The sequence below is a fragment of the Condylura cristata genome, unplaced genomic scaffold (assembly GCF_000260355.1).
Source record: "Condylura cristata isolate star-nosed mole 26May11 unplaced genomic scaffold, ConCri1.0 scaffold00008, whole genome shotgun sequence".
NCBI lineage: Eukaryota > Metazoa > Chordata > Mammalia > Eulipotyphla > Talpidae > Condylura > Condylura cristata.
Genome location: NW_004567109.1, coordinates 27,317,394 through 27,344,927, shown reverse-complemented (window position 1 = coordinate 27,344,927; position 27,534 = coordinate 27,317,394). Strand labels below are relative to the sequence as shown.

Here is a 27,534-nt window from a genome sequence, read left to right as displayed (position 1 = left end):
GGGCCAGGAGAGGTCTGGCTCGCCATGTGGTCTCCTCCGGGGCAGGCAGCAGGCGGGAATCGAACTCATGCGGAAGTGGCTTCAGATTCTCAGTGCTGCGCTTTAACCCGCTGCGCCACCAGGGAGGGCCAGGACAGTATATTTTAATGTGTTTGGTAGATAAATATGTCATATATATGCTTTATTGTATCTACCTACGTGCAGCTTTGAAGCAGGGCTATAGGGAGTGGTGCTGTAGTCATCCAGTGATAGTGCCCATAGGAGACAGGTCACTAGCTCTGAGTTCTTCATCTGCATGCACAATTGCAAAACCACTCAGGTTCGGGGAACAATAATGGGGTTTACTTAACAGGGGAAGCAAAGAGTTACTAAGGCCATAAGTGGCCAGCTGCCTCATCCTAGATGGTGTCCACAGCGTTTAGAAGTCCCAAACATAAGGCTTTTCTTATGGTGCTTGAACAACACTTCAAGATGGTGTTGTTCGTCCAGCTAGGGCCTGGAGTGTGTAGCAGGTGCTCATAGGTGGGGCTGCTGTGATGCTGCAGCAGTTTGCAGCAACAGTATGAAAGTCCAGAGAAACAGCACCAGATGTTGGAACAGAACAACCAAAGGGAGCAGCACCAAGAGGTGTACACAGGTCCTTAAACAGCTATTTGAGACCAGACCTGGGGCCGTAGGTGCTCACCTTGCAGGTGATTTCTGCAAGGCCAGAGACAGGCACCATCTCCTGGTCCCTGCAAAATTCTTTGGCTTCTCTCCAGAGCTCAGCTGCTAAGACTTCTTCCTTCTCTCTTCTTGCTGATGTTAGGCTAGGTTAGGCTGGGTGTCAGCATTTGGGGATCCAGTGACCACTTTGTGCTTCCATATTTCCACTTATAGGGCCCTGTTGTGCAAACATACCAGGCCAGGCAGGTTCATTGTTGATTTGGGCAGGGCAGAAGGAGAATTTTGAATCCTTTGGTATCTCTATTGTCTTGTTAACATTGAATCAAGAGACCAGACCTACAGGCAGACCAGCAACCAGGGAGGCTGAACTTCCTAGAACTTGCGAATCTTCTTTTTATCCCTTGCTTCTTGGCCTATGTGTCCGTATTTATATTGCACGTGCCCCTTGCTCTCTGGCTTTTTGGACAAGGTATCTGTAATCATAGAAGAGGGTGTGCTCTGTACTTAAGCTCTCAAGCGCTTTTTGCAACTTATCACATGTGAACAGTGAAGCCTAACTTACTCCATTTCCTTTCAAGCCCGCATTCTAGATACCTGCTGTGTGTACCTTTCCACCTGGTTATTGCTGAGTGTGGGGCTGCCATGAGCAGCAACTATTGGCATGAGTGGGTACAAACACATTTTTCTTTTTTTTTTAAAGATTTATTTATTTGTGCATGGGTGATCATGTGATCTAATTGGGTTGGACCAATCTGGACCTTCTTCCAGAGTTTTCTGTTTTTAAAGATTATTGTAATTAGAGAGGAAATTTCTTATTTTTAGGGTCATATAGGTGGGAGGATATGAGTCTAGTTTTTTGTGACCATATTCCTCCATCTTATGGTATAAACTTGTCTATAGTAGAAGAGGATTAGTGAATAATGACAGAGGGAGAGAGTGATTGCAAACAATATTTAAATTTCCTATCATAGTCCCTGAAGTCATTGAGAGTTGTGCTGTGAAGGCTTTCTTTTGTTTCTAAGAGCTTCTCGATTTTGCTTGAGCAGAGTTGACTTTCTGTCACTTGACTTAGAAAGACCTTTTACATTTATTCAATCAAAAAGATTAGTGAACTATATTTTATAAATCTGTTAACACCCTTTCCCCACATTCATTCACACATTCATCCTCACATTTGATTTTGGCCTCTATTGTCTAGGCCTCTATTGTCTCTTACCTGGACTCTCCCTGTCATTCCCTAACCCTAATCGAGAGGTTATTTTTCTATTTTTCTGTCTGACCTGTAACTACGTATTTTGACATACTGCTTTCCTGTTTAATTTTCTTTAGTGTCACCTTAGTCCAAATGTGTAGATATGACTTATAAGGTCTTTTATATTCAGTTAGCTCATCTCTTGTCATCCCCCTCCCCAGATGTGGTATGTTTTAACCACACCAAAAATTGCACTATTTAATTATTCCAACTTATCTCACATATTTGTGTTTTACACATATTTCCCCCTTTGCCTAGACTTCTGCCCTCCCTGAATTCCAACTATATAATTCTGGTAAACTTTTATCTTTTAAACATTAATAGTTCTCACAATATTAGTTATTCTCACATTGGTTTTATTATACTAATTGCAGTATATGTGTATACACATACATATACAGTGTATACAGTGTATATATGAATGTATACAGAAATATAGATAAATAATTTTCTTATATGTCTGTGTTCTAATCCTGCCCTGCCTCCAGACTTAGAGCTATGAATGTGGGACAATGATTTAGATATCCTATTCCTAGCAAACAGTAGGCTACTTGTTTCCTCTCTCACATAGAGATTACCAGTTGAGTATGCAAATTATTGTTCAGCAAATATTCATTTCTCTTACCTCTTTTTCCTACTACTGTATGTAAGATGCAATTTTCTGCTGTTTTGATTCTGGGTTTGGTCACTTAAATTTCTTTGTTCAATGGAATGTAATGGGTAAGACTCTCAATAGAAACAATATAACTTGACTTGGCTTCACCATGCTAGAGATTTGCCATGACAGTAGGTGGGAGAGGAGACATATGACGTATATCTTGATTCAGCCTCAGCCTAAAGTGCAACCCAGCCTAAGTGCAGGCTGAAGCAGAGCTGCCCATCCTAGCATAGAACACCCAAACCACAACCAGAAAACCTCTCAGTTTAAGAATAAAATCTTATTTTTGTAAAGCATGGAGGTTTGGGATAATTTATTTTGCTATTAACTTTCAATTATTGGAAGTCCTTTTGAAAAAGATGGTGGTTAAACAAGGCCTAAAAGAGTTTGATGAGCAGATACAGGTAGTAAGATGGCTCTGAATGATGGGAAGAACTTGAATAAATGCATGAAGGTAATACAGGAAGGTAGAATAAATAAAGCTCTGTAAAGAAATAGGAGCTCAATAATAGATAAATTGCACAGGTATAGATGGACCAAATGATGGGGACTCTTGTGACAGACTATTTTTGTGTTTAATCTTTAGGTGGCAAAGCCACAAGATAATTAAAGGCAATTCTGTGGAAATTGAATGTGGGAGGATAGGGGGCTGATGTGCTTTAGATACCATAGACATGACATGAGGACTATTTTGGAGTTTGTTGCTACATTCTGAGAGTGAAGATACTAATTGAGAAGGAAGTGAAGGTGCTATGAGGATATCTGCAGTTACAATAGACAGTAATCCTATCATAGGTCCAAGATCACAAAGATAGTCACTGATAGATCCAGGTCTCTTGACTGCCATTTTAATCAGTAGTCCATCTACTTTAAAAATATGTGCCAAAAAGCATTTTTAATCTTCAAAGAAGTCTGACTTTGAAAAAATGTCACCAAACCTGCAAATCTCTATTTTTAATTTTCAGTGTTTCATGAAATATAAAGCATTAATTTTTTATCTTGTATTCAATGTATAATTTCTGGCTAATCACTCCTGATGTATTTCAAGGAAATCATCTTTTTTGTTTATTGGTAAAATCAATTTCTCATGATCTAGATGAAAATAGGCTCTCAACTCCAGGAGTCAGATGATAGCTCTGTTTAATAATGCCAGAGAAATTCAGGGCTGGAAGAAAGGGCCATTCTAGGCTTGGTATGTCCAGAAGCACATGTAATTTCAGAGGGTCTTATTTAAAAGTGTACAGAAGTATAAATATTAAAGTATAACTTTATAGATTAAGAATGGTGATACAATAAATTACTGGCACCTTGGGGATTCTGCTGAAATCTCTTTTCTGAAGCTATTTTCTGAAATGCTTCAAAGAAGTGCAGCCTTGCTTTGCTTTCTTACCATAACTCTGCAGCTCCCAACTCTCTTAAGGGCCCTTTAAGTAAGGATCCTTGAAGTTCCTTACTTCATTTGCTCTCAATAAATATACCTCTGCTTGGAATCTTTGGTTGTCTATTTCAAATCTGCTAAATGATCATCTAATCCATTCAAGTTCTATGTTGATGATCAAATCATGTCTTAAGATGGATTCACTGTTCTTTAATAAAATGAAATTTCAGAATTTCTGTTTTTACACAGATGTTACTGGTCTATCCTTTCCCTGTGAAAGTTAATCAAGTATTTAAATAAGACTATTAAATTGGAAGAAGTACTTACCTATTAACAAACACTTGTGGATTTTGTCTTTGTATTGTACATCTTCCTCTTACTTTGTCATGTGAGGATCAGTTCTTGATCACCTATTGTAATACGTTCTTACTTATTAATTCTGCTATCTGAATGCTTATCCAAAGCTTTTTTATTTTTATATTATCTCTATAGAAGCCTTTTAAATATGAAATTTGATATGCTATTCTTTTGTTTAAAATCCTCCAGTGGCTCCCATTTCATTATCCTAATCTGTATCTTCAGTCTCTTCTGGCATTATTGGACTCTGATCATATTGTAATTCTTTGGTTTGGTTTTCCCTTTCCATGTCACTATGCTCTTTCACAAAATACTCTTTCTTTTGTTCTCCCACTCAACATCTGGAAGACTATTACTCATCCTTCAAGAATATCTCAAGTATCACTTCTGTTGAACTTTGCAGCCTTGCAACTCCAAATAGGGTTAGGCTTTCTTCTATGCCCCTTTAACTCCTTTTGCATATCTGAACTATGATTCTTACCCTGTTTTATTGAAACTACTTATTTGTTTTGGTTAATTGATAGCCTCTCTTATTCCAATATGTTACTTCATTGTAACTAGGAAATGTTCTCTCACTACATTTATCATTTCATTTAATCCTTGTAAAACTTTGAGTTCACATTTGGGACCATTTGAGCTTCTGTTTAAGTCCAGCCATATCACTAGTAAGGAATAGAGCTGTGATGTGAACCCAGGCAACATTACTTCAAACCTCTGTTTTTAATCACTCTTCTTATACTAACAAATTGGAATTTGTAATGAAAGCAGAAATCCTGCCATATAGCAAGTGTTCAATAAACATTTGGTGATTGAACCATAGGGACACAAGCAATGTATTATTGCATTGTTGTATTTGGAGATACTGTTGGGTCAGCTTTCCTTGGTTATATTTACTCCTTGTGTGTATTTTTAAAGATGTTCATGAAATAACATTCATTTTCTCCGTTTCTTATTTTTGATCTTTTCTCAGAAAGAGTTTGTTCTGATTCTGGATTATTCAAACATACAGACTGCCATACAACAGTGATTAAAGATAACTACATTTATTTCTGTTACTTTGCCTTCCATGTCTTTTGATCAGGCAAATGCACCGCTTTGGAAGCCTCTGTTTTATGGTGATCCAAGATCACAAACATGTGCACAGGAGGAATTGGATTTACTGCGGGAAGATTACCTCTTTCGAGAAAGCAGGCACATCTATTAAGTTGTCCTATACAGGACTCTAAACGACATTCAAAAGGAAGTCATTTCTTTTCCATGGTTGGACTCTTTGTTTTCTGCAATGATTTTTCCTACCCAACTAATTAATTCAATAAATAGAACATAAAATTTGGAAAACTAATAAGCAGGACAAGATGGGAAAGTTATATGTTTGTGATTTTCAAGTGTAGTAAGTGAAGTTTTTATTTCTCTCCCTTTTCCAGGAACTCCTCAGATATATTTCATATTCAAGTGATAGTCACTTGTATGACTTAGGTTTTCTTTTTTCAGGGAACTGTATCTGTAAGAGGCTATAGAGGGACAGTTGAAAGGGCCTCGTTGAACCCATTTTATCATTTCTAATGGACATTTTCATTTAGAATATTAGCTACATATCTTTCTTTGTTTACTTCCTAGATTACTTTAGATAGTTTCATTGTAAAATCTCTTGTGTAAGGTAAGAGAGCAGATGAAAACTGAGTAAGATAAAGTTTTTAGAAAGCAGGAAGAGAAATACAGTTTTGCAATTCATTTTTTCTTTTTTGGAAATAAAGTTTTCACATATTTCTCTCTCTGTAGAGAGAGATTTGTTTGGGGCAAGTTTCTTTATATTCCTGGAATAAAGAAGAAAATGCAGTTAAAAAAAACTATTAGTACCTCATTATTCTGAAAAATAAAGTTAACTATAGGAATTTTATACAAAGAAAATAAGCCATCATTTAAAGGGAAGACACATAGTTGACTGGCTTCACAGTAGTTTGCAATGGAAAAATACAGAAAAATAACTTTTTTTAAAACAATTTTAAAGATCTATTATGGATGAATCTTATGTTTCTTGTCCAACAATTTCTGTTTCTGTAATGTATACATAAAAATAACTCAGTTTCATACAGTATCCTAAGTTTACTCTGGAAATTTCCCTTTTAACTTGATGATTTGATTTGAAATGATACATTTATGTGAATGTTGTTCCAGCCTCAGTATATGTTCCATGAAGTCAAGGACTGACGAATTTATGTTTGTATTCTCTGTCCCAATACAAGGGCTGAAATGGAATAGACCTTCAAATTTTTGCCACATTACTCTGTCCTTTATATTAATTAGCAATTCTAGGTGTCTACTTTCATTCATGTGTTTATTGACATATTTATTGAATGCCTAGTTTAAGCTAGATACAGTGACAGGTGCTAGGGAAACAACAGAAAAACAGTCCTTTGTTTACATTATTACAAAGGGGAAAAGAAATAAAAAATACTCGCAGAATATAAGTAATCTTTGCAGTGTAATTTTGATAAGTGCTGTGGGAAATGTAAGGTAGGTGAGAGGAATCAGGAATATAAGAAAAGGTACTTTATAATGTTAAATTTGGTGGGTCAGGTTGGCCTCGATGAGGAACTGAAAATTGAGAAGCAACTTGAAGGAGACTGAGGAATCATCCATGTGAGGAAAAAATTTTAATCACTGAAGATCTCTTAAAACTGAGGTGTATCTGACATATAAAAATAAGGTAACCAAATCTAGTGAGAGTAGTGAGAAATGACATCAAACAGCTGAAGGGGGGGCAGGTCATATAGAGTTATTAAAAACAAATAAACAAACAAAAACCAAATACTTTGAGATTTACCTTAAATGAAATGCTAAGTACTTGAGAGTTAAAAAAAAAAAAAAAAGCGTGACATTTCCTTTATGGTTAGCTATTGTGTTGAAAATAAAATGGGTTGGGATTGTAAATGTTGGCGAGGATATGGAGAAAAAAGGAACTCTTCTTTACTGCTGGTAGGAATGCAAATTAGTACAACCACTATGGAAAACTGTTTGGAGGTTCCTCAAACTGCTAAACATGGAGCTTCCCTACAACCCAGCAATCCCACTCCTAGGTATCTATCCAACAGACACAAAAACACTGATTCAAATAGATACCTATACCCCCATGTTTATTGCTGCTTTATTCACATTTGGTAAGACATGGAAATAGCCCAAATGCCCAAAAATGGATGACTGGATTAAAAAGATGTGATACATGTATAAAAAGATGTGATACATGTATACAATGGAATATTACTCAGCAACCAAAAAAAGAAGCACATGTCTTTTGCAGCAACATGGATGGAGCTGGAAAAGATCATGCATAGTGAAATAAGCCAGAAAGAAAAGGAAAACATACTGGATAGTTTCTCTCATAGCAGGAATATAACGGAACAGGCGAGAAAATAATAATGATGAACAGCTATATACCGGAGATATTTTGTGGGGGTGAGGAGGTAATGGGATCAAAAACAGTGGGGGAAGGGAAATGCACTGGACTAGAGTGATGGCATATGGGTGATTTGGTGACGGGAAACCCAAGGGGATTGCAACCAAGATGGAAAAATGCACAAAAATATGTAAAAATAAAGTAATATTAAAAAAAATGGGTTGGGGTTGTGAAAACTAGGAGAGCAGTTAGGAATATCCCAAAGTGTGATATCTAGGGAATTAATAAGAAAGAGTTTGAAAGGATTGCTTGATGGATTAATTATTTAGTATAACAAGGTGAACTACAGTGCTTTGGGATCTAAGCATGGAGTAGGTAATTTATATGCATACTCTTATTTAGTCTCCATAATATTATAAATAATATATTTTTATCTCCTTTTTACAGATAAGAAAACTGAGGTCCAGAGCAGTTAGGAGATTTGTCCAAAGCTTCAGAATTAGTAAGTGGCAGAGCTAGGATTTGAATCTGTGTCTGTGTAAAGCAGAAGCTTATGATATTTACAATGGCTAAGAGCAGAATGAATGATTTCCCTTAAAATTTGTAGCTGTGACATATGTCATGATTTTGGGTTTTAAGTTTCTACTTGTAGCTTGACCTAGTTCCATCTTTTCCCTCTCCACACTACCCTCCCCCGCCCAAAAAAAAAATGAGGAACAATAATAAAAAGTGTAATTACACACTGAATATAATCCTGTAGTACCTGAAAAGAAACAAAACCCACAAAACTGTTGAAGAGCCATACCCTTGATACTGATAGCACAGGGATATTTTTACAGCTAAAGCTTCAATGTAAGTGAACAAGAAATCAAATTATTAAAGATTATAAGCAAACAATCTACTGTGTATGAAAGGTAGCAAACTCAATAAATGTTAGACCTTTAGAATCTCCCGAAACAGGTAAAAAAACATAGTTTAAAATTTTTAATGACATAAAAGATGACCCCCAAGAGAAGATAATCAAGAGAAGACAATCATAAAAAAAATAGATCAGTTATGTTTATAAAAGAACCAAGTTAAACTTCCGAAAGTGAAATATATGGTCATTTAAAGTAAAAATTCTGTAGTTGGGTTAAATGTCTGATTTGATAAGTTTTAGAGAGATTAATGAAGTAGAAAACTAAGCTAATGCAGAATAGAAATAAACAAAGATGAAATATATAGGAGAATTTAAGTGATGTTAAAATAAGGGAGACCAGAAGAAAATTACATATAGAAGATACTGAAAGAGATAATTTATGAAAGATGTAAACCCATAGATTGTAGAAGCACAATTTATTAAAAAAATATGTAAAATTAAATTATTTGAATTTCTTCACCCGAATATGTAACACTGAGCTTCAGAATACAGAGGCATGAAGACAAGTTCTTAAAAACAACTGGGGAGAAAGACAGAATACTTTAATATGAGTGATGGCTCTAAGGTTCATGTATTTGAAGAAAGTAGAAATACTAAAGTTACACTTTGTTTTTGTCAACTATCAATCTGGAGATAATATAAGGATAATAAGTAGTAGATTATAAAAAGAATGGAAACTTCCCAACTGGCAGAACAGAAAAGAAGAAATAAAGAAAACCCAAATAGAAGAAAATATAGAAGAATAAGCAAAACAAAAGTAGATCAATTCAGAAAATAAAAATAAATTTTTTTAATTTCAATAAATGTACACAGACTAAATTTCCCAATTAGTATAGAAAGAAATCAGACTAGATCAAAATATCCAACTATAGTTTGATGAATAAAATCAGTGACTCAAGCTATAATGCCTGTGTTCATGTTCCAGTGCTATGTGAATACATAGCTTTAGGAATTTATGTAAATTACATAATCTTTGTTTATCTCACTTCCTCACAAAAAAATGAAGTTGATAATACAACCTGCTTCCTGAGGTCTTTATGGTTTTTAAATGAATTAACACAATTTGACATATAGACAAATATTTGGTGCATAGTGAATGCCTTTTAATTATTGGCTGTTACTATTTGTTTAAAAGTGAGTACTATTACACTATTCCTTATTTTCATTTTAATTATAATTTCATTATAATATTTTTCTGAGGCCCTCCCTTGTGGCGCAGCGGGTTAAAGCACAGCACTGAGAAGCTTAAGCCACTTCCACATGAGTTCAATTCCCGCCTGCCCCGGAGGTGACCACATGGCGCAGCAGACCTCTTCTGACCCGCCCGCTGCTCCCCTCAGCAGTGTACTTCGTCCATCTGCCTGTTCTGCTCCCCACTTTGTCTCTGGTGAATCCTCTCACCCTCCGCATCTCTGGCCTGTACCCCGATTCTATATGAATAAATAAATAAATCTTTAAAAAAAATTTTGCTGAAAACCTCTTATTGATCACTTTATCAAGTTTCTCTGCTGCAAATCTGCCACATATGTGACTATTCAAAGGATTTATTACGTATAATGTAAAATCTACATTCTTTTGGCATAAATTATTGCAACTATTATTTATATATATAATTGATTAAGATAGGAAATATATTACTATTTTATAATTAGTAAACATGAAAAATTTAGAAACACATTACTTAATGAACTAGAGCTAGGTTTCCTTTCTTGTTATTTTAATGGATGTGTAATAATATATCATTGATATACTGCGATATACTAACTTATAATTAGTATATGTATATTATAGTATAGTATATTCATATAGTATATAAGTAATTTAAAATTAGTTTATCATTAATTTGTACTTCCTTGACTTTGAATGTTGTTTAGCATCTTTTCTGTACTTACTCTTCACTCATACGTCTTTTTAAAATGAAGTGCCTGTTCAAATCTTCTGCTCCTTTTTTGATTGGTGTGTTAATATTAATTTTTAGAGTTCTTTGCATATTCTGGCTACAAATCTGTATTTTTGTGGCAAATACCTTATCCCAACCTGTGACTTATTTGTCATTTCTTAATGGTATTGTCAAAAGACTAATCCTTCAGGTACCAACCAAAATTTTTTAAAGCTTATGCAATTCAGCATAAGAGAGTCAGCCTTAGGGCAGGGTTTATAGATGCTGCTCCTTGAAAAACAGATGAAGGCTTTATTTAAGCTGCTTTAACCCAGTATAATTAAAGGGCAGAGTCCTTTGCTTTTCTTTCCATGAGGGCATTCCAACTCTGGAAATGGTAATCTCCTACCTGTGACCTATTTATAGTGGGTTCTGTATTATTAGTCTAGAGTGTTGTCAGCTTAAAGGGCTTATTAGTAGTGAAAACTTTATCTCATCTAAAGTATGTATTGGGGAGTGGGCTCCTACATAAAGACAGGGACAGTCACTAATCCAGTGTGGTGACTGACCTTGCCTCACATCTTCAGTAGAGAAAATGTTACTTTCTATTTTTTAGTGATTTGGTTGGCTTTAACCTGAATTAATATTTAGAACCATGGAATTTCCTGAGACTCACTGGACCCTATCTTCTGCTTAATACACCTTTACATAAAATACTGATATGTTTGTGTTTAAAATATACTTTTCTTGTATCTGTCATTAACAGATTCTTGTTAGCTTTCTTGCATTTCATATAAGTAGTAAAGAGCTAGATGGTATGGAGGTATTGTCATCTTATTTTCAAATAGCTGTTTTTCAAAAGGGCATAAATTGGCACCTTGTAGAAATATTGCGGTAATATGAGGAAAACATTGTTTATGCATGCACAGAGAGGATACTCCTTGTAGGAGTGGTGAAGGTCAACAGAACAGTTACAAAAGACCCAAAGAGCACTCATTATTTGAGGCTTTAAACTTAGTGAAAGCAAAAAGAGTATCTGTTTGATGTATTGTCTGTTCTATTTTGCAAAACATTGCATGGTAATTTTTGTTTGAATAACTGATTGAATGACTGAATAAATGAGTAGACTATACCTGTGGTGTATTTCAAATAGGAACACAGTGGAGTAAAGATATTTATTTCATAGACTTGTCCTGGTGTTTTAAAGCATGAACTCAAGCAAGTACTAGAAACTTTGAATGTCAACTTGTGTATCATTGGGTTATGATAAGTTTGATAATGTAGCAGGTGTCAGATCATTTTGAAAGTACAAATTTCTAGATATATGCTACATTATTATTAATAATATATACCACAACATTTTAATACATTTATCAAAACCCATTTATGGTGTCAAGGAATTAAAAACAAAACAAAAATCTTTCTCTCTGAATGTTGAAATATGTGTTAGTGTTTAGGTTTTTGATCATGAGCTTTTTTTAGAGGGCCTTTTTCACTTTTTGTTGTTTTAAGTGTGAATATATTGTAAAACTTTTGCCTGCCTCTCATCCCCATCCTCAGGCTGCCAGGTATGAGAATAAGGTCATCTGCTAGACTTAAATTCAGAACAGATCCATCTTATACCTTATTCTGGAATCTGCTGCTTAGAGGTAAACCAGCCTTTGAACCCACACTAATGATCTGGGCACTATATATGATTTTAGCAATGAGTCTCCAGCTATTACATCCTCAGTATATTATTTAGAACCAGGGAAGTCATTAAATTTCAGTATTTACCTTCTTCTCCCTTTAGAAAGCATCATCATCTCTTTACATTCTAAGTGACTTATTGTTCCTACGTATATAAAGTAAAGGAGACACAGTAGAGCTCATTTTAAAGTAGGCTGCTGCTGTGTTCTTCAGCTGTTAAAGAAAAAAAAAATACTGACTTCTCAGTCAATTGTTTTGTTGTTGTCTATACCCTCCTTTACTCTCTTTAATTGCTGACTATCTGCTATGGGAATTCACCAGTTTTTTTGCTTTTATTTTGTATCTCATCCTACTGTTAATATTTTGGGCAACTCATTACTTATTAGAGAATCAGTTACAGAGAGGAAAGTAAAAAATGAGGTTATCCTTAAGTTTATAGGGTTTTGATGTAACTTTTCTGTTATTGGTGAAAATGGGAATTAATTTTATGGTCATTTGTGAATTTATCATTATTTTTCTTTTATTAATTAATTAGTGAATTAAATTTTGTTCTTACATCATTGTAGTCCACATAGATCTCCTGCCAACTTATTACCCATGAGTCATCACCATGTTTCCTTGTGTTTTTCCCTTTCCCAATTTACTGCCCTCATCCCCTCTTTTGCTGTATGCCTCAGTTCTATGATCAGCTTGCTATGGTCAGCTTTGACTACTTCTTGACCTTTTGTTTGGTTTTACTATATTCCACATATAAGTGAGACCATCTGGTATTTCTTTTTCCTTCTGACTAATTTTGGCTAGCATGATTCTTTATAGTTCCGTAAAATAAATTAGAAGTAGCTTGTATACCATAAAACAAAATGCATAGGCATTATTATCATCCTTGTGCTCTTGAGTAGCAACTGAGGTTTGGCTGTAATCCTTATTTGGTTTATTGGGCTTTTACCACATGCTACAGATAGTATCCCAATTTGTCAAAAACACGTGTAGAACAAATATACTGGATTATAAGGACATGGAAAAGCTGTTCACATCAAAGCTTGGAATACCTAAAAGCCTTCTTTTATCCTGGTCTGTAGTCAGAATTTGAAGCCTTACAGATTGTGAATGCTGGACAACAACTATGAATAATTACAAATGCCACTGTCAGAGTTGATACTAGCTAAACACATGTATCACTGAACTGTATGAACTTCTGTTAAAACTCAGGTTTCTTAATTTTTATTATCAGGCAACCTTGGACGGGTGGACCAAGTCTCTGAGTTTGAGTATGATCTGTTCATTCGGCCTGATACCTGTAATCCACGGTTTCGAGTCTGGTTCAACTTTACTGTTGAAAACGTGAAAGAATCACAGGTGAGAAAAACAATGGATAATTCAATATTTTTTTTAGGAAGAATATAAAAATAATGACCATATGAAGAATTTATTTTGTATATCTGTAACTGATTTTTTTTTTCCTAAGAAACACAGAGAGGTAGGTATAATAGGACTTATGTTAGCTGATGGTTATTTAATAATACAAATAGGTAATAGGTAATATGAGAATAAAAATTCTTTACTAAATGGAGCTTTACCATGATGTTTTAGAAATCCTTGCATACACTGTAAGGAACAACATTAGTAACTATTGTATTTATTATAGGCTGCTGTTTTCTATATTATTTCTCCTTTCTAAAGAACTATGGTGGACATTTCTCATCTTAGTGTCACAAAATGTTTTCCTTTTACTACATAAGAAAATGTTTATATCTTAAAAGCACCATCCTGTAATCTATTCTATTTTCCCTTGCTTTGCTGCTGAGAAATTCAGTCAGGCCTCTCTAATGATTCTGGAAAACTTTTATGTTCTATGTCTGTGTACTAACTTGTATTTCAAAACTGTTAAATAATTTATTCATAATTTTAAAAAGTTTATGTTTGTAATGCTGTTCATAACTATTTCTAATGAGAGTCATGATGAATATAAAAAGAACTAAATACATATGCTTTGAACAAACGTTAATAAAATCTAATCCTAAAAAATCAATTGTTCTTTTATATTGAGATAGCATATCATGTGGAAGACTGTACAAACTTTGTACACATAGTGATGCGATTCTTTTAAGCAGATGAAAGTATAGTCCTATAATCTAACACCTGCCTTTTTTCTTCAGGGTCATCTTTACTATAATATTTGGGAGAAAGTGAGGAGTTTAATTTTCCCTCCAAGTTAGTCTATCCTGTTTGCTCTTTTACCTGGTTGTTTGCTTCTCTCCATATCTCTAACTGCAAGTGAAGTGGTATGTGAGGCAGTGGTTAGTGTCTGAAATTTAGACTCAAAGGGTCTTCTTGGCAGGCTGACTTCAGCAGAGGGATCCAGCAACAGCCACTTTGTTACTACAGATTCTATATATCACTGACACAGTGGGTCTATGTGATATTTACTGAAGTTTAAGGGAAAACTTGAAAGAATTATATGTATGAGAGCTCTGAGCATTGTTAGTGAATATGATATATTTCAGAATTTTAAGAAATGTTGGAAAACAGTTAAATCTACAAAGAGAGCTGCTTAGGGCAAACTTTACTTCCCTACCTTTGCTTTTTGGTTATACTTAATCTCTTATGAGGGAATTCCTTTTTCCTTTTACATATGGGTGTGCTTTGGTGGTAGATATGTTGTGGTAACATACATCTGAAGAGGTATAAATATCTACCTCTTGTGTTGTCAATGGAAAAAAAGGGGGGGGGGATATCAATATCCCTTCCTTCTGCCCTCCTTAGAAAATCCTATTCTTTACCTATAGGGAATTCACCTGACCCTAGAATTATCCCTCTTATTCCACTAAGATAGTCAATAATCCTCACATTGCATTTTCCAAAGTCATGTCACTGAGTCTTGAGAGTATAATTCACTACTGGAAGCTTTAACCTCAGGTAGTAGGCCAAATTTTTGTGCTAGAAATTGGGTCCCCATGAGGAACTGTCTGCTACTGTGAGGTAAACACACAGCCTCATTTTTCTGTTCTTGTCATCTACATAACTTATAGTTGTCACTTATACAAACTATTGAAAGACAGACCATAATTCTGAAGTGGTATAGTCAGTTTATATGAAGGAAGGAAAACATTTTCTTAAAAGCAATGTAATCTGCCAGGACTTCGACATTCTCAAAAGGAATTCCAATAAGAGAGTTGACACTGTTTTATGTATGCTTATTTTTAAAGTTGGAAGGATCAATATTTGGTCTATCTTTTTGGGTTCTATCTTCATATCCAGCATTATCCTTTTTCTAGTCACAGTTAGAAATCATGAACATGTTTATCTAGTTTCCTGGAGCCTGATGCTAATTTATCAGCCTGTTTCTATGAACCATTTCTTCATCAACTGTAGTAATATTATATAGTTATGGAAATCTGTCTCTCAACAAGGCATAAAGATCTGCTGGAAAGATATAATATGTATCTGTAGCTTACAGGATATTTGTTTTCATGGTTGTCTACATGAAAAAGAATGGTTTCACTATTAAGTTTGACTTGTGAGGTCTGTTTTTGTTATGTCTCTTCCTATAATCTTTCCCCATCTCTCCAATTTCCGTTAAAATGAGACCAGTGTGAATGTAATCTAGTCAGGAACCTTATTTGTGGTTTGGTACTAGCAGGCAAAAGAAATATTTGTCATCAAAGGCTGACTCCATTAAATGAATGTTAAAATGGCAGCATCAAATATACTACTGTATAAACATCTTGCTTTTGGGTTACTTGATGTTTTTAGGAAGTGAATAAAGATTGGAGCATATTGGTACTAAATTCCAGGACTGGCATATTAACCCCTAAAAGTAGTTATGAAATAGTGCATTTGCAAGAGTCTATGAAAACTAAACTTCCCAGCACCTTTATTGAAAAGTAATTTTCTCTCTGAAAAACTGGCATTAAATTTTCTTAGGTAGAAATTTATTATTGATACAGCATAGCCCTGCATGATGTGAAAGCTAATTTTTCTATTTAAATGCTCAGATAAAACTTCATCCAATAAGAGGAAATAAAATGGTATGCTTGGCTTATTTAAATTCTGTTTTCTTCCTCTATAATCTTTTTATCTCTAGATTTATTTTTCCGTTTTTTTCTGATTGTGAAAGGTGCAAATGCTCAATGTAGTGAATATGGAAAATATAATTATTAGGAGTAGAGAAAATGCACACAGATATACATGCCCAAAATTAAGCCAGAAAATTACAATTGATACTAAAAACAAGTTAGTATTATTTTAGACACAAATACTAATAACTTTTGTTTACTTATTGATATTTATTGTTTATTTTACTTCTTGCAGCATAATTAAGTTTGTATGATACATAAATTTTTATGTCTTTATTTTATTTATTTATTTTTAAAAGATTTTATTTATTTATGTGTACAAGAGCTGGGTTACAGGCCAGAGGTATTGGGGGCGGGGGTTTGAAAGGATTCACCCTTTCAAAAGGGTGGGGAAAGTGGAGTGGGGAGCAGAACAGGCAGATTGACTGACATATACTGCTGAGGGGAGCAGCAGGCAGGATAGGAACAACCTGTCATGCTTATGTCTTGATTTTAAAGAAGGAACAATATCATGAGCAATTGTGTATCATTAAAACCTTAACAAACGGCTGTACAATGCCTTTTTTACATTGGACCATTTTCTTACTCATGAATATAAAGACTGCTTTCCACTATATGTGTAAATAATGTTGTTGTGAACATCTTTATGCATGAAATGTTGTTTATATGTTTAAAGATAAATTCCTGTGAGAGGATTGATGGACAAAGACTGTGAATATTATAAAAACTCTTGATACGTGTTTATAAATTGCTGTCCAAAAATTTATACTATTTCGCTATCCTCTCAACAGTAAATGAGATGATTTTTCTTTAATTTCTTGTTTTTAATTGTTTTAGAAATTCAGATACTTATATATTTAGAATAAATTATTTCTTTTCTCTGTGCAAGTTTACAAAATTTAACTATGCAATGTTTCATACCATTAGTGATAAAGGAATTAATTGTTTTACAGCTGTAACATGAGACAGCAGAACAGAACCATTTATTATTTTGAATCTTTTTCTCAGTTCATCAATATTCTTTTGTCTGAGTATGCCAACAGATTCTCCTCTGAGAATCTTGGAAAGTCTAAAAAAAATTTTTTGACATCAAAGTATTTGTTAATGCTGCTTAAACATATACAGGCATACATATACATGCTTTTACATATGACATGCTTTAAGGGATTTTAAAATTATAAGAGAGTTTGCTACTTTTATGGTTTCTACCTTGGAGATTTAGGGAATAGACTGAAAACTCCAGTGAAACTTCATTCTAGCTATGGCCAAAGCAACAGTCCACAGAGGCAGCATATCACCCTTGAAAGCTCAAAGACAATAGATTCAAATAGATTTGATTTTACATTTGACTCTGATGCATAAGAGATTTTCTACTCTTCATCAGTTAATATAATTTTTGTTACCTCAGTTTTCTCATCTCTAAGATGAAGATAATACTGGCTCATGGGTTTTGTGAATATTAAATGAGACAACATATGTAGAGTCTGCCATGGTAGAGGATTATCAATACTTGATGGCTATTGTAAAACACCAGAACAGCAGTAGTAATACTAACCAAAATAAGAACAAAACTATGAGAACAGATTTATTATAAGATTACTACTACTGTTTTTCAATCTATCCTTATTCCTTCTATTCGTCCTTATTCTGCTTGTTATCTCCTCCTCTTTTCTGCTTTTCTAATTTTTTTCGTTTTCAGTATCATCATAGATCAAGCAAAAGTTTTTTAAAGATTTATTTATTTATACATACAGAACTGGGGTACAGGCCAGAGGCTCAGGGACTGTGAGAGTATTCACCAGAGACAGAGTGGGGAGCAGAACAGGCTGACTAAGTACATGGCTAAGGGAGCAGTGGGCAGGTAAGGAGAGGTCTGCCAGCCATGTGGATCACCTCCCAAGGCAGGGATTGAACCGAACTCATGCTGAAGTGGCTTTAGCTTCTTAGTGCTGTGCTTTAACTTGCTGCAACACCAGGGAGGGCCCTGATCAAGCAAACTTTGATGGTTAATAATATGAACTCTGTGTCAGACATACTTGAATTCCAGGTTCAGTTCTGCTGTCAGTATTTCTGTGACCTGGGTAATTTATTGTTTTATTTATCTACTTAAATAATAAATGTATGTTTATTTAATTGGATTGATAGTAATAACTAACAAAGTTGATGTAAAATTATAAGTGATGATGCATATAAAAAGCTTAAACTAGTGCATGGCACATAAGAAATGGTCAATGAATGTTGGCTATTAATATGACTGTACTTTTATACTATTTCTACAAAACAGAAAATAAGTTCTCATTTTTTCCGTCATTCAATTCATTATAGAAATAACTAATATTTCCTGAATACTTATATATTAAAGGCACTGTTATACTACTATAACAGTTTATTTACTTTTCAAAACAATCCTTTGAGCTTTGCGCTATTATCATCCTACTCTCATTTTACAGATATGGAACTTGAAAGACAAACTGTGTACTTAATGCCCCAGCTGTTATAACTATTAAGTTTTGGAGTCAGGATTTGTATATAAGTAGCCACTGTAGAAATACTCACCTAGAAGAGTTGGAAAGTATAAATAAGTATTGGCATCAGAAAAAAACACCACCACCTAGATGCATAATCATAATACTGAAAAGGAATTACTGTGGTTTTGGGGGGCATATTTATTATTGGAGTTGTTTTATTTTATTTTATTTTTGGGCAATTTTTTCTAACTCTGGAGCTCACTTATTTTATTTCTGTCTAATGCTGCCTCTCAAAATATTATCTTACTAGATATAGGAAAACTAACAGCTAAAATTCAAAGTATGACTCATAGCAAACTAGGATGAGAAAAGAACTCCATCTGATAATGGAGCAAGACAATCAAGAATGAACATACATAGTAGTGAAACTTTTAAAACATAACTTTAAAGCAAAGAGCAAGAGAAGGATGATCTTATCCATGAAGCTGAACAATAATCAGAAGGAATGATAGGGGGATGGGGAGATGAAACAATAATGAGAGGTAGTAGAGTGGTAGACTGATGAAAAGATATTCAAACTTACATCAATGGAAGGAAATGATCAATATTATAAAGATGTCAGTTGTATTATTTTAATACAACTTCAGTTAGAAGGCTTCCTCCTCAACATCTTATCAGATAATTTCATAAGTTAGTTCTACAGTTCGTGTAGGAAATCAAAGGGCCAAAACAATCCAAGTTAACATTGAAGAAGAATAATGAATGGCTATATATTTTTATTTTATGGAAACCTGTATTTCAACCAACAATTTTTATAAAGCACTGTTTATTAAGATAGCATGGTATTGACATAAGAATAGACAAATTGCCCAAATTCACAGGCTGGAATTCAGAACAAGACTATTTACTTAAGGGAATTTGATCTATGACTGAGGTTGCATTGCAAAATATTAGGGAAAGTGCAATATATTCAATCATTAGACTTGGTTGACAAACAATATCCATATCTTGCACTATTTTTTTTTTTAATATTTATTTATTCACACAGAACTGGAGTACAGGTCAGAGGCTCAGGGGCGGCGAGAGGCTTCAACAGAGACAAAGTGGGGAGCAGAACAGGCAGATCGACGAAGTACACTGCTGAGGGGAGCAGCGGGCGGGTCAGGAGAGGTCTGCCGTGCCATATGGTGACCTCCGGGGCAGGCGGGAATCAACTCATGCGGAATGGCTTTAGCTTCTCAGTGCTGTGCTTTAACCCGCTGCGCCACCAGGGAGGGCCTCTTGCACTATTTTTAAAAACCACATAGATGGATTAAAGATATAAATATTAAAGCAAATTAAAACTTGTACTATAAATATAAAATAGATTTGTATTAGCTTTGGTTCAGAATTGCTTTTCTTTTGCAAGGTGCAGAAAAGAAAATCACAAAGAAACAGATTGATACTCTTGTTTTTAAAAATAGGTAAAACAAGACAACCCAAAATTGAAAGACATGCACAGTCTGGGAAAAGAGATTTGTGCAATATATAGCAGACATGAGATGGGCCAAGGTTAAAAGTTGGCAACTCACCAAAGACTGTGATAAAGTGAAGAGAACTGTTCTCAAAAAGGTTGGGTTGGGAGAAGACATTTTCTTAACAACTATAGAGAGGAGAGAAATCTCTCTCATATAATGGCATGTAAAAATCGCCTGTGCTCTTTTCTGATTGTTCAGGGGTAGTGATCATGTTATAGTAGGAAAAAGCGCGTTATTTGGTTCAGGATTTGTTGTTGTTGTGTTGCCTTGCAACAACTTTTTGTCTAAACAAGTTACACCATCTTTAAACTTCAGTTGTTCATCTTTGAGTTTTATTTAATCCTACTTATTTTGAGGCATTGTTTTGAAAACTGATGGTAGCCACATGCTTATAAAACAGCTCTAGAGTATTTGCAATATAGATACATGTTTTTACTGTTAGTTTAAGTAATTTAATTTGCGGAATGGTCCAGTGGTACATTTCGTTCTGCATGGTTGTTCTAAGATACACTGTAAGTTAGTCATGATTCTGATTCATGGGTCAGGAATCTTTTGTTAAATGAAAGACATTCAGAAAATAGGATATTGTTATTGTTCTGAGAATTTCTTCTGTGTTGAATTTGTCATCCATCATGTGGTTTTGCATGTTTCTCCCTGTTTGGGGTTGATATTTTTATTCATTTACAGTATATTTCATAGATCACATTTTTTATAATTTCTATAAAGTCCAAATCGTCTGTGTGTTTTTTCTTTCATGGATCATGTTTTAAATCTTAGAAATTGTTTATCAAACTTGCGGTCACAACATTTTTCTTTTGTGTTGTCTTCTAAAAGCTTTATGGTTTTGTGCATTTTAATGATTTTATAAAAATAATATTTATACATGATATGAACTATGGGTTGAAGATATTTTTGATTTTTTATTTGGTATTATTTCAGTATCATCTGCTGAAAAAACTACCCTTCCACTATTGAATTGTTTTTGCATCTTTGTTTTGAATAATTTTCTGCTCTGCTAAATCATATGACTAGCCTTTCTCCAATTCCATGCCCTCCTTATTTCTGTAGCTTTATAGTAAGTCTTGAAATCAGGTGGTGTAAATTGTCCAACTTGTTATGGTTTTTCAAAATTCTTTTTGTTATGTTAGTTCCTTTGCCTTTTCCCATAAAATTTAGAGTAATCTTATTGGTTTCTACAAAAATGTCCTGCTGGGATTTTGATTGGAATTGCATCAAATCATTATAGAGTTATAGAAAACTGACATATTGGCATACTGAGAACATTATTTCTGCCAGTGCATGAACAATACATTTTTTTGCCATCTATTTATATCATTTTTGATTACTCTCTTCAATTTTTTTTGTTTGTTTTCAGTATTCTTTTTTCCCCTCCAACATACAGGTTTCATATGTTTTATGCCTAAGCATTTATAGTTTTTCTTTTGGTGCTATTATAAATAAAATTATTAAAACATTTGCAACTATTGTTCTTTGTTATTAACTAACAATAGTCTACTGACTTTGCATTCTTCATAGTTGTTAAACGTTACTTTTAGTAGTTATTTGTCAATTTTCTACATAAGCAGTTATGCTGCCTAGGAATTGCTTATATCTATATGCTTTTTCCCCTTATTCCACAGATCAGGGCCTCTGATACAATGTTGAGTAGGAGTAGTGAGAATGGGTGTAATGATCTTATTCCCAATCTTAGGGAATACATCCAGTGTTTTACTCCTCAGTATGATGTTAATTACAGTGTTTTTTTTTTCTTTTTTAATGACTGCCATTTGTTAAATTGAGAAAATCTCTAAATTACTGATACTTTTTAGTAAGAAGAGATATTGAATGTTGTCAAGTGTCCTGCCATTGTTTTAAGGTAACATAGTTATAAAATTTCAAAGTTGAAAGTCATTTTAATTGTTAATTTCACATTTCTGAGGCCTCCATATTATCACTGAAACTATATTCTTAGAGTAACACAGTGATTCTCTATAACTAAAAATATATACATGCATAAGGAACTTTTCTATATTTTCATTCATTTATTTAATAATCAGTGTAGTATTATTAGGTGAGAAACTGAAACTCACAAAAGTAACAAGTTGGAAATCAGCAGTCCACTCACACATGAAAACTTAATGTTCTTTTAACATACTATGTTAAGTTTGCCTTTTCGTTTCTATATCCATATTTTTAGAATGCTTTATAATCTTCATAATCCAAACTTTATATCATTTTCTTAATATAAAAATTTGAGATTCAGAATGATGAAAAGAGTCACTTAATATCTACATCCTACTTGTATCGTAATTGAGCTTACAGTCAGAATTCTTGACCTCTATACTAATGTCTACTTTGATTTTCACTTTAAGTATAATCTCATTTTCAATTCTTATTTCTTTCCTCCACAATGCAGATGTTTCAGGGACTTTGCCTTTTGCTTATTGGGTGATATCTTATATGTAGAATTTAGGCAAACAGCTTTCACTTTTAAAAAATAACGTACTATATCAAACTGAGTTTTATACCAAGATTACTCTTGTCTCACTGATTTGGCTGCTATACTGAATTTCAAGAAAAGTGTAGGTGCCTGCATTGGAGTTGACATCCTATTATATTATGTGTCAGCAGAAATAGTTGATTGTAGTAAATTTTCCTAAATTACTTTTAATTTGTAATATCTAAAATAATGTGAGTTAGATATTATATAGTCATTCTTTCTTCAATATTTGGAAATATTATATTGTTAATGTCACTCAGTGAAAACACCAGTCTCTAAATGCACTTGATATAAAACAACCAAGGATCAAAGCATTTTATTTTCATTTAATCTTCCCTTTTCTCTCAAAGGTAAATAGCTAATCTATAAAGTATAATATTTAATAACCCAACAATATTTATAATGTCTGAATAAATAACTGTGTTCAGTTTAGGATATTTAACTTACTCTTACATGTGATTGCTAGTAACTGATTTTTTTTTCCATTAGAAATTTCTTTGGTCAAGTCATTAAACATGCCCAATGGGAAAACTTAATAGCAAAGAGGTTAAACTATTTTCTCCTACTGAATTTATATGAAAATTTAATAAATTCTTAGATTGAGAAACTACAATTTGTAGGGGAGTAGAATCAAGCAGTCCTGAATTTAAATTTAAACTTAATAGCTAGGTATTATTTGTTGGTTTATAAATAGTTACTTATCCCTTTTGAATTTAATTTTGCATATAAAATAATATTGCTTCAAAGTATTATTTGAATTAAAAAATAATTTTATAATTTTGTTTGAGATTAATTGAATAATGAAGGCTTAAATTAGGGACCTTGGAATATGGTCTGATTTTGGAAATTATTTGTTAGATTTATTCAAGATTAATTGAGAATCTGTAAGATGTCAGGCACTGTGCTAGGCACTGAAGATACTATGGCAAGAAAAGTTGTTCCTATGTTGCATAGAGCTTACCGTTTAGTGAGAGAAATGTTATATAGTAAGCACGTACAAAGCATTGATTTAGTTAAGTGATAAGTTTTATGAGAAGAATAAATCTTATCACTAAACTGCATTAATTTGGGCTCCAAAGTAGTAGTACTCAAGATAAGGCTCAAATGATCCCTGCCAATATGGATCACTATTGTTAGGTTGCTTATTGGCTAAATATCTGAATAGTTGATAAAATTTGGACAAATGATTAGGGAGAGTATTTTCATTTATTCAGAAAGCATTTTGGTGATATACTGTGAACCGAAATGTTTTTGCACTCATGGAGCATACTAGTAGGGAGAATGAATCTGGAACACAAAACTGTAAAGTAATATGTAAAGATAGTAAGTTTAACAGTACAGATATTGGTGGAGTCATATAAAGATTTATCACTTTCTTTTGGACTGGAGATCAGAGAAGGGATAAAGATTATGAAGATAAGGTAGCATTTGATCTGGTCATTAAGGTCGGTCTTGAATTAGAGAAGCTCATCTTTGTCAGATAGGTATATGACAGGAAGTTTCAAACTTCAATTTAATAGTGAAATAAGTGGTAAAAACAAAACAAAACAACTGCACAAATCACATATATCATGCTGCCAAATTATATAAAGCAAGACATATCTTTACAATTCACTAAGATTGTAAAATTAGCCATAGACTAGGGTAGTCATATTTCACTTTTATTATGCTTTAGCATCAATATTTTCTCATGCAGTATGACATGGTTACTTGTTTATGAGGAAAACTTTCATATGAACTTCACATTGAGGAATTTCATGCTGGAATTTTTTTTACTCTTTGTGTATGATTTTTAGCTACTGAACAATTTAAAAAGACCCAAATTTAGACAGGAAACTTATTGTGACATAAATTTATAAATATTGCTGTTGCAATATAAATAAAACACAGATGCAGAAAGTAAAAAAGATCTTTATGCAAATGAAACTCTGGGTACCAGAAACAGAACATCTTAGGCTAGATAAGTCTTAAAGCTTTGGGTTGTTTGGCTGATCTACTGCCAAAGGAATGAGAGATTGATATTTAAATTTTATGCAGAGTTTCATTGGTAGTCTAAGCCTTGCTTTGGCAGAACAAAAGTAATAATGTTAAGAGGAAAAAGCACTGAAACTTTTATAGAGTTGATTTGCTGAGTGTATGGAGAAAGCTTTGGAGTCTAAGTGGATGAACTGTCAGAAACTTATTATGCTCCCTTATGTTCCAAATTGCTTGGAACCTACCCTACTTTTTTGTTCACCTAGGATTTGAGCAAATTTACTTTCAACTTTTTAAAAATTGCTGATGACTCTAGTTTCACATGGATGCATCTTTTTGCTGTTGGTCAGACACTGCCACATCAATATTGATCACAACTTTTCCAAAGTCTATAGCTTACTCTTTCAGTTGTTTTTAGCTTATTGCACTTCTGTCTACTTGATTACCTAAACTAGAAACTTGGGGTTAATTTTTGATGATTCATTTATTATTCATCATTTCCTATCTATCTGGAAGACCTTTCTCCACTTTGCTGTATTTGAGAAGCCTTTACCAAAAATGTTGGCAAAGTGAGGAGATAAAGGAATCCTTATACATTGATGGTGGGAATGTTGGCTTGTCCAGTCTTTATGGAAAAGTTTGGAGGCTTCCCAAAAAGCTATAATTTTCTCAAAAAAAGATCTAAGTTTTAGTACAAAATTACTGAGTCCGAATGACTTAAGTGAGTGGCTTGATGACCGCAATGGGCTCAGGGTAAAAATATTAGAATTCAGGACTTGCCTATGCCAAAGTGTCCTTTTGATCTTGGGTAAGTCATTTTTACCCCTGTTGATCTTTGTTTTTTTTTCATTTATAAAATAAGAATAATAGGGCCCTCCCTAGTGGCGCAATGGGTCAGGACGCAGCACTGCAAGCTAGCCATAGTCATTTCAGTGCCAGTTCTATCCCCCGCCCCAGAGGTGACCACATGGCGTGGCAGACCTCTCCTGACTCACCCACTGCTCCCCTCAGCAGTGTACCTCTATTCTGCCTGTTCTGCACCCCACTCTGTCTCTGATGAGCCCTCTCACTGCCCCTGCACCTCTGGCTTGTACCCCAGTTCTATAGGAATAAATCTAAAAAAAAAATCCTTAGTATGTTTACTCTTCAGGATTATGTTCCTCAAATGAGACAGTGAACACAGAAATGCTTTGTAACAGGCAGTACTATAGTTGTGTAGGGTTTAGGTTACTGGCAGTATTTACAACTAATTTGCATCAAGAAACTTGGGCCTCTAGGTAGGCCTGCTACTGGTTTTCAGTAGGATTTTGGGTGAAACACTTCCTCCTTCCATATCTGTTTCTTCATGTAAAATTAAGTGGTTCATCTAAATCTGTTAATTCTTAATTGGAAGGTATATTCTTTCTGGAGAGTACATTTCAAGTCACATTTTTCCCCCACTCTGGAGAATATTTGATATATTCACTCCTTTCAGTAGTTATAGTCCAATGTTATGAATTCTTTCTACAATAATCTACAGACAAGACCATTCCTGAATAGGGCAATGAAGATGTACTTTCTGAGCCTTTTGTTTGGAGTAAGATGTAGAGTCATGGGGTGGACTTATTATTATTACCTCTGAGATCATTAAAATTTATGTTAAAATTTCGTTTTGGGGCCCTCTTTGGGTTAAGTTGCAGCAAGCCAGCCGCATCCAATTCAGTGTGAGTTAAATCCCCAAGCCCCTCAGGTGATCCACATGGCTGGCAGATCTCCCCTGACCTGCCCACTGCTCCTCTCCTCAGCAGTGTACTTTGTCAATCTGTCTGTTCTCCTCTCCACTCTGTCTCTGGTGAATCCTCTCACCTCCCCTGCACCTTTGGCCTGCACCCTAGTTCTGTATGCATAAATAAATAAATCTTTAAATTATTTTTTCATTTTTAATGATAATACTGAACTTCTCATGACAGATGTTAACAACATGGCTCCTTTTAAGTGTAGTTATCTTGCCTATGCCTAATACACTTGGAGTGTACTGTATGATAGTGTTCTGTCCCTTTGGTAAAAAGTAGAATAAAGATCGGTAGATTGCATGACCCATGGGAATGTCCATCTTCCATATCTGAGGTCTGAAGCTTAAAATCTGGCACATTTAAAAGCATCTTGTTGTCAAATAATTTGTAATTCTAGTTTCAGCAGTGCCTATTGCTTAAGAAAAACTAATATCCAGGTGTTCTAATTTCTTATCTTGGTGTAGCTGTCACTCAAATGTCAAAAGCTCATTATAAATGTCATAAACAAAATCAGTTTTGAGTAAGAAAGATCCTGATATTAACTGCATGTACTGCACTTTCATTGTGACTTGACACTATGTTTGGTTACTGCTTGACATATTTTCATTGTATCAAATTGTGATTAATCAAACTTGCAGTGACACCTCACTGTCTCTCAAAGAATGTAATTGCAACGTTTAATGGTATTTTAGTGCTTTTTTTGGGGGGTGGGGATGTCAGGCAATAGTCTGCAGATATAGCCAGAGAGTTACAGTTACCAGGTAATGAGTTTTTGTCATCTGTCTCATTAGTCTGAAAAAATGCCAAGTTAAGGATGTTTAAAAGTATATGTATTTCTTTTCCTCTGGTTCTAGCTTTGTTTAGAGGAGGAATGACAAGAAGCATGAGCTGAGTTAGGAAAATTAAGCTGAAGATCTGGTTCTGTATTTGACTCATTCTGAGAGAGAAGGGAAAAAGGTATCAGGTTGGCTCATGCTAGGTTCTGTAAAACAGAGGAGATGATCAATAAATGCAGGGGTAACTGAATGCTCCTAC

The 27,534-nt window shown here is 34.2% G+C and overlaps 1 protein-coding gene across 1 annotated transcript in view; it reads left to right on the top strand.

Moving 5' to 3' along the window:
- The window catches only part of AGBL4 (ATP/GTP binding protein-like 4), an 893,441-nt gene that overhangs the window by 93,004 nt on the left and 772,903 nt on the right, over window positions 1-27,534 (top strand). The window contains 1 exon segment of the mRNA XM_004679485.2: window positions 13,424-13,548. Coding sequence (XP_004679542.2) covers window positions 13,424-13,548 — 125 coding nt within the window.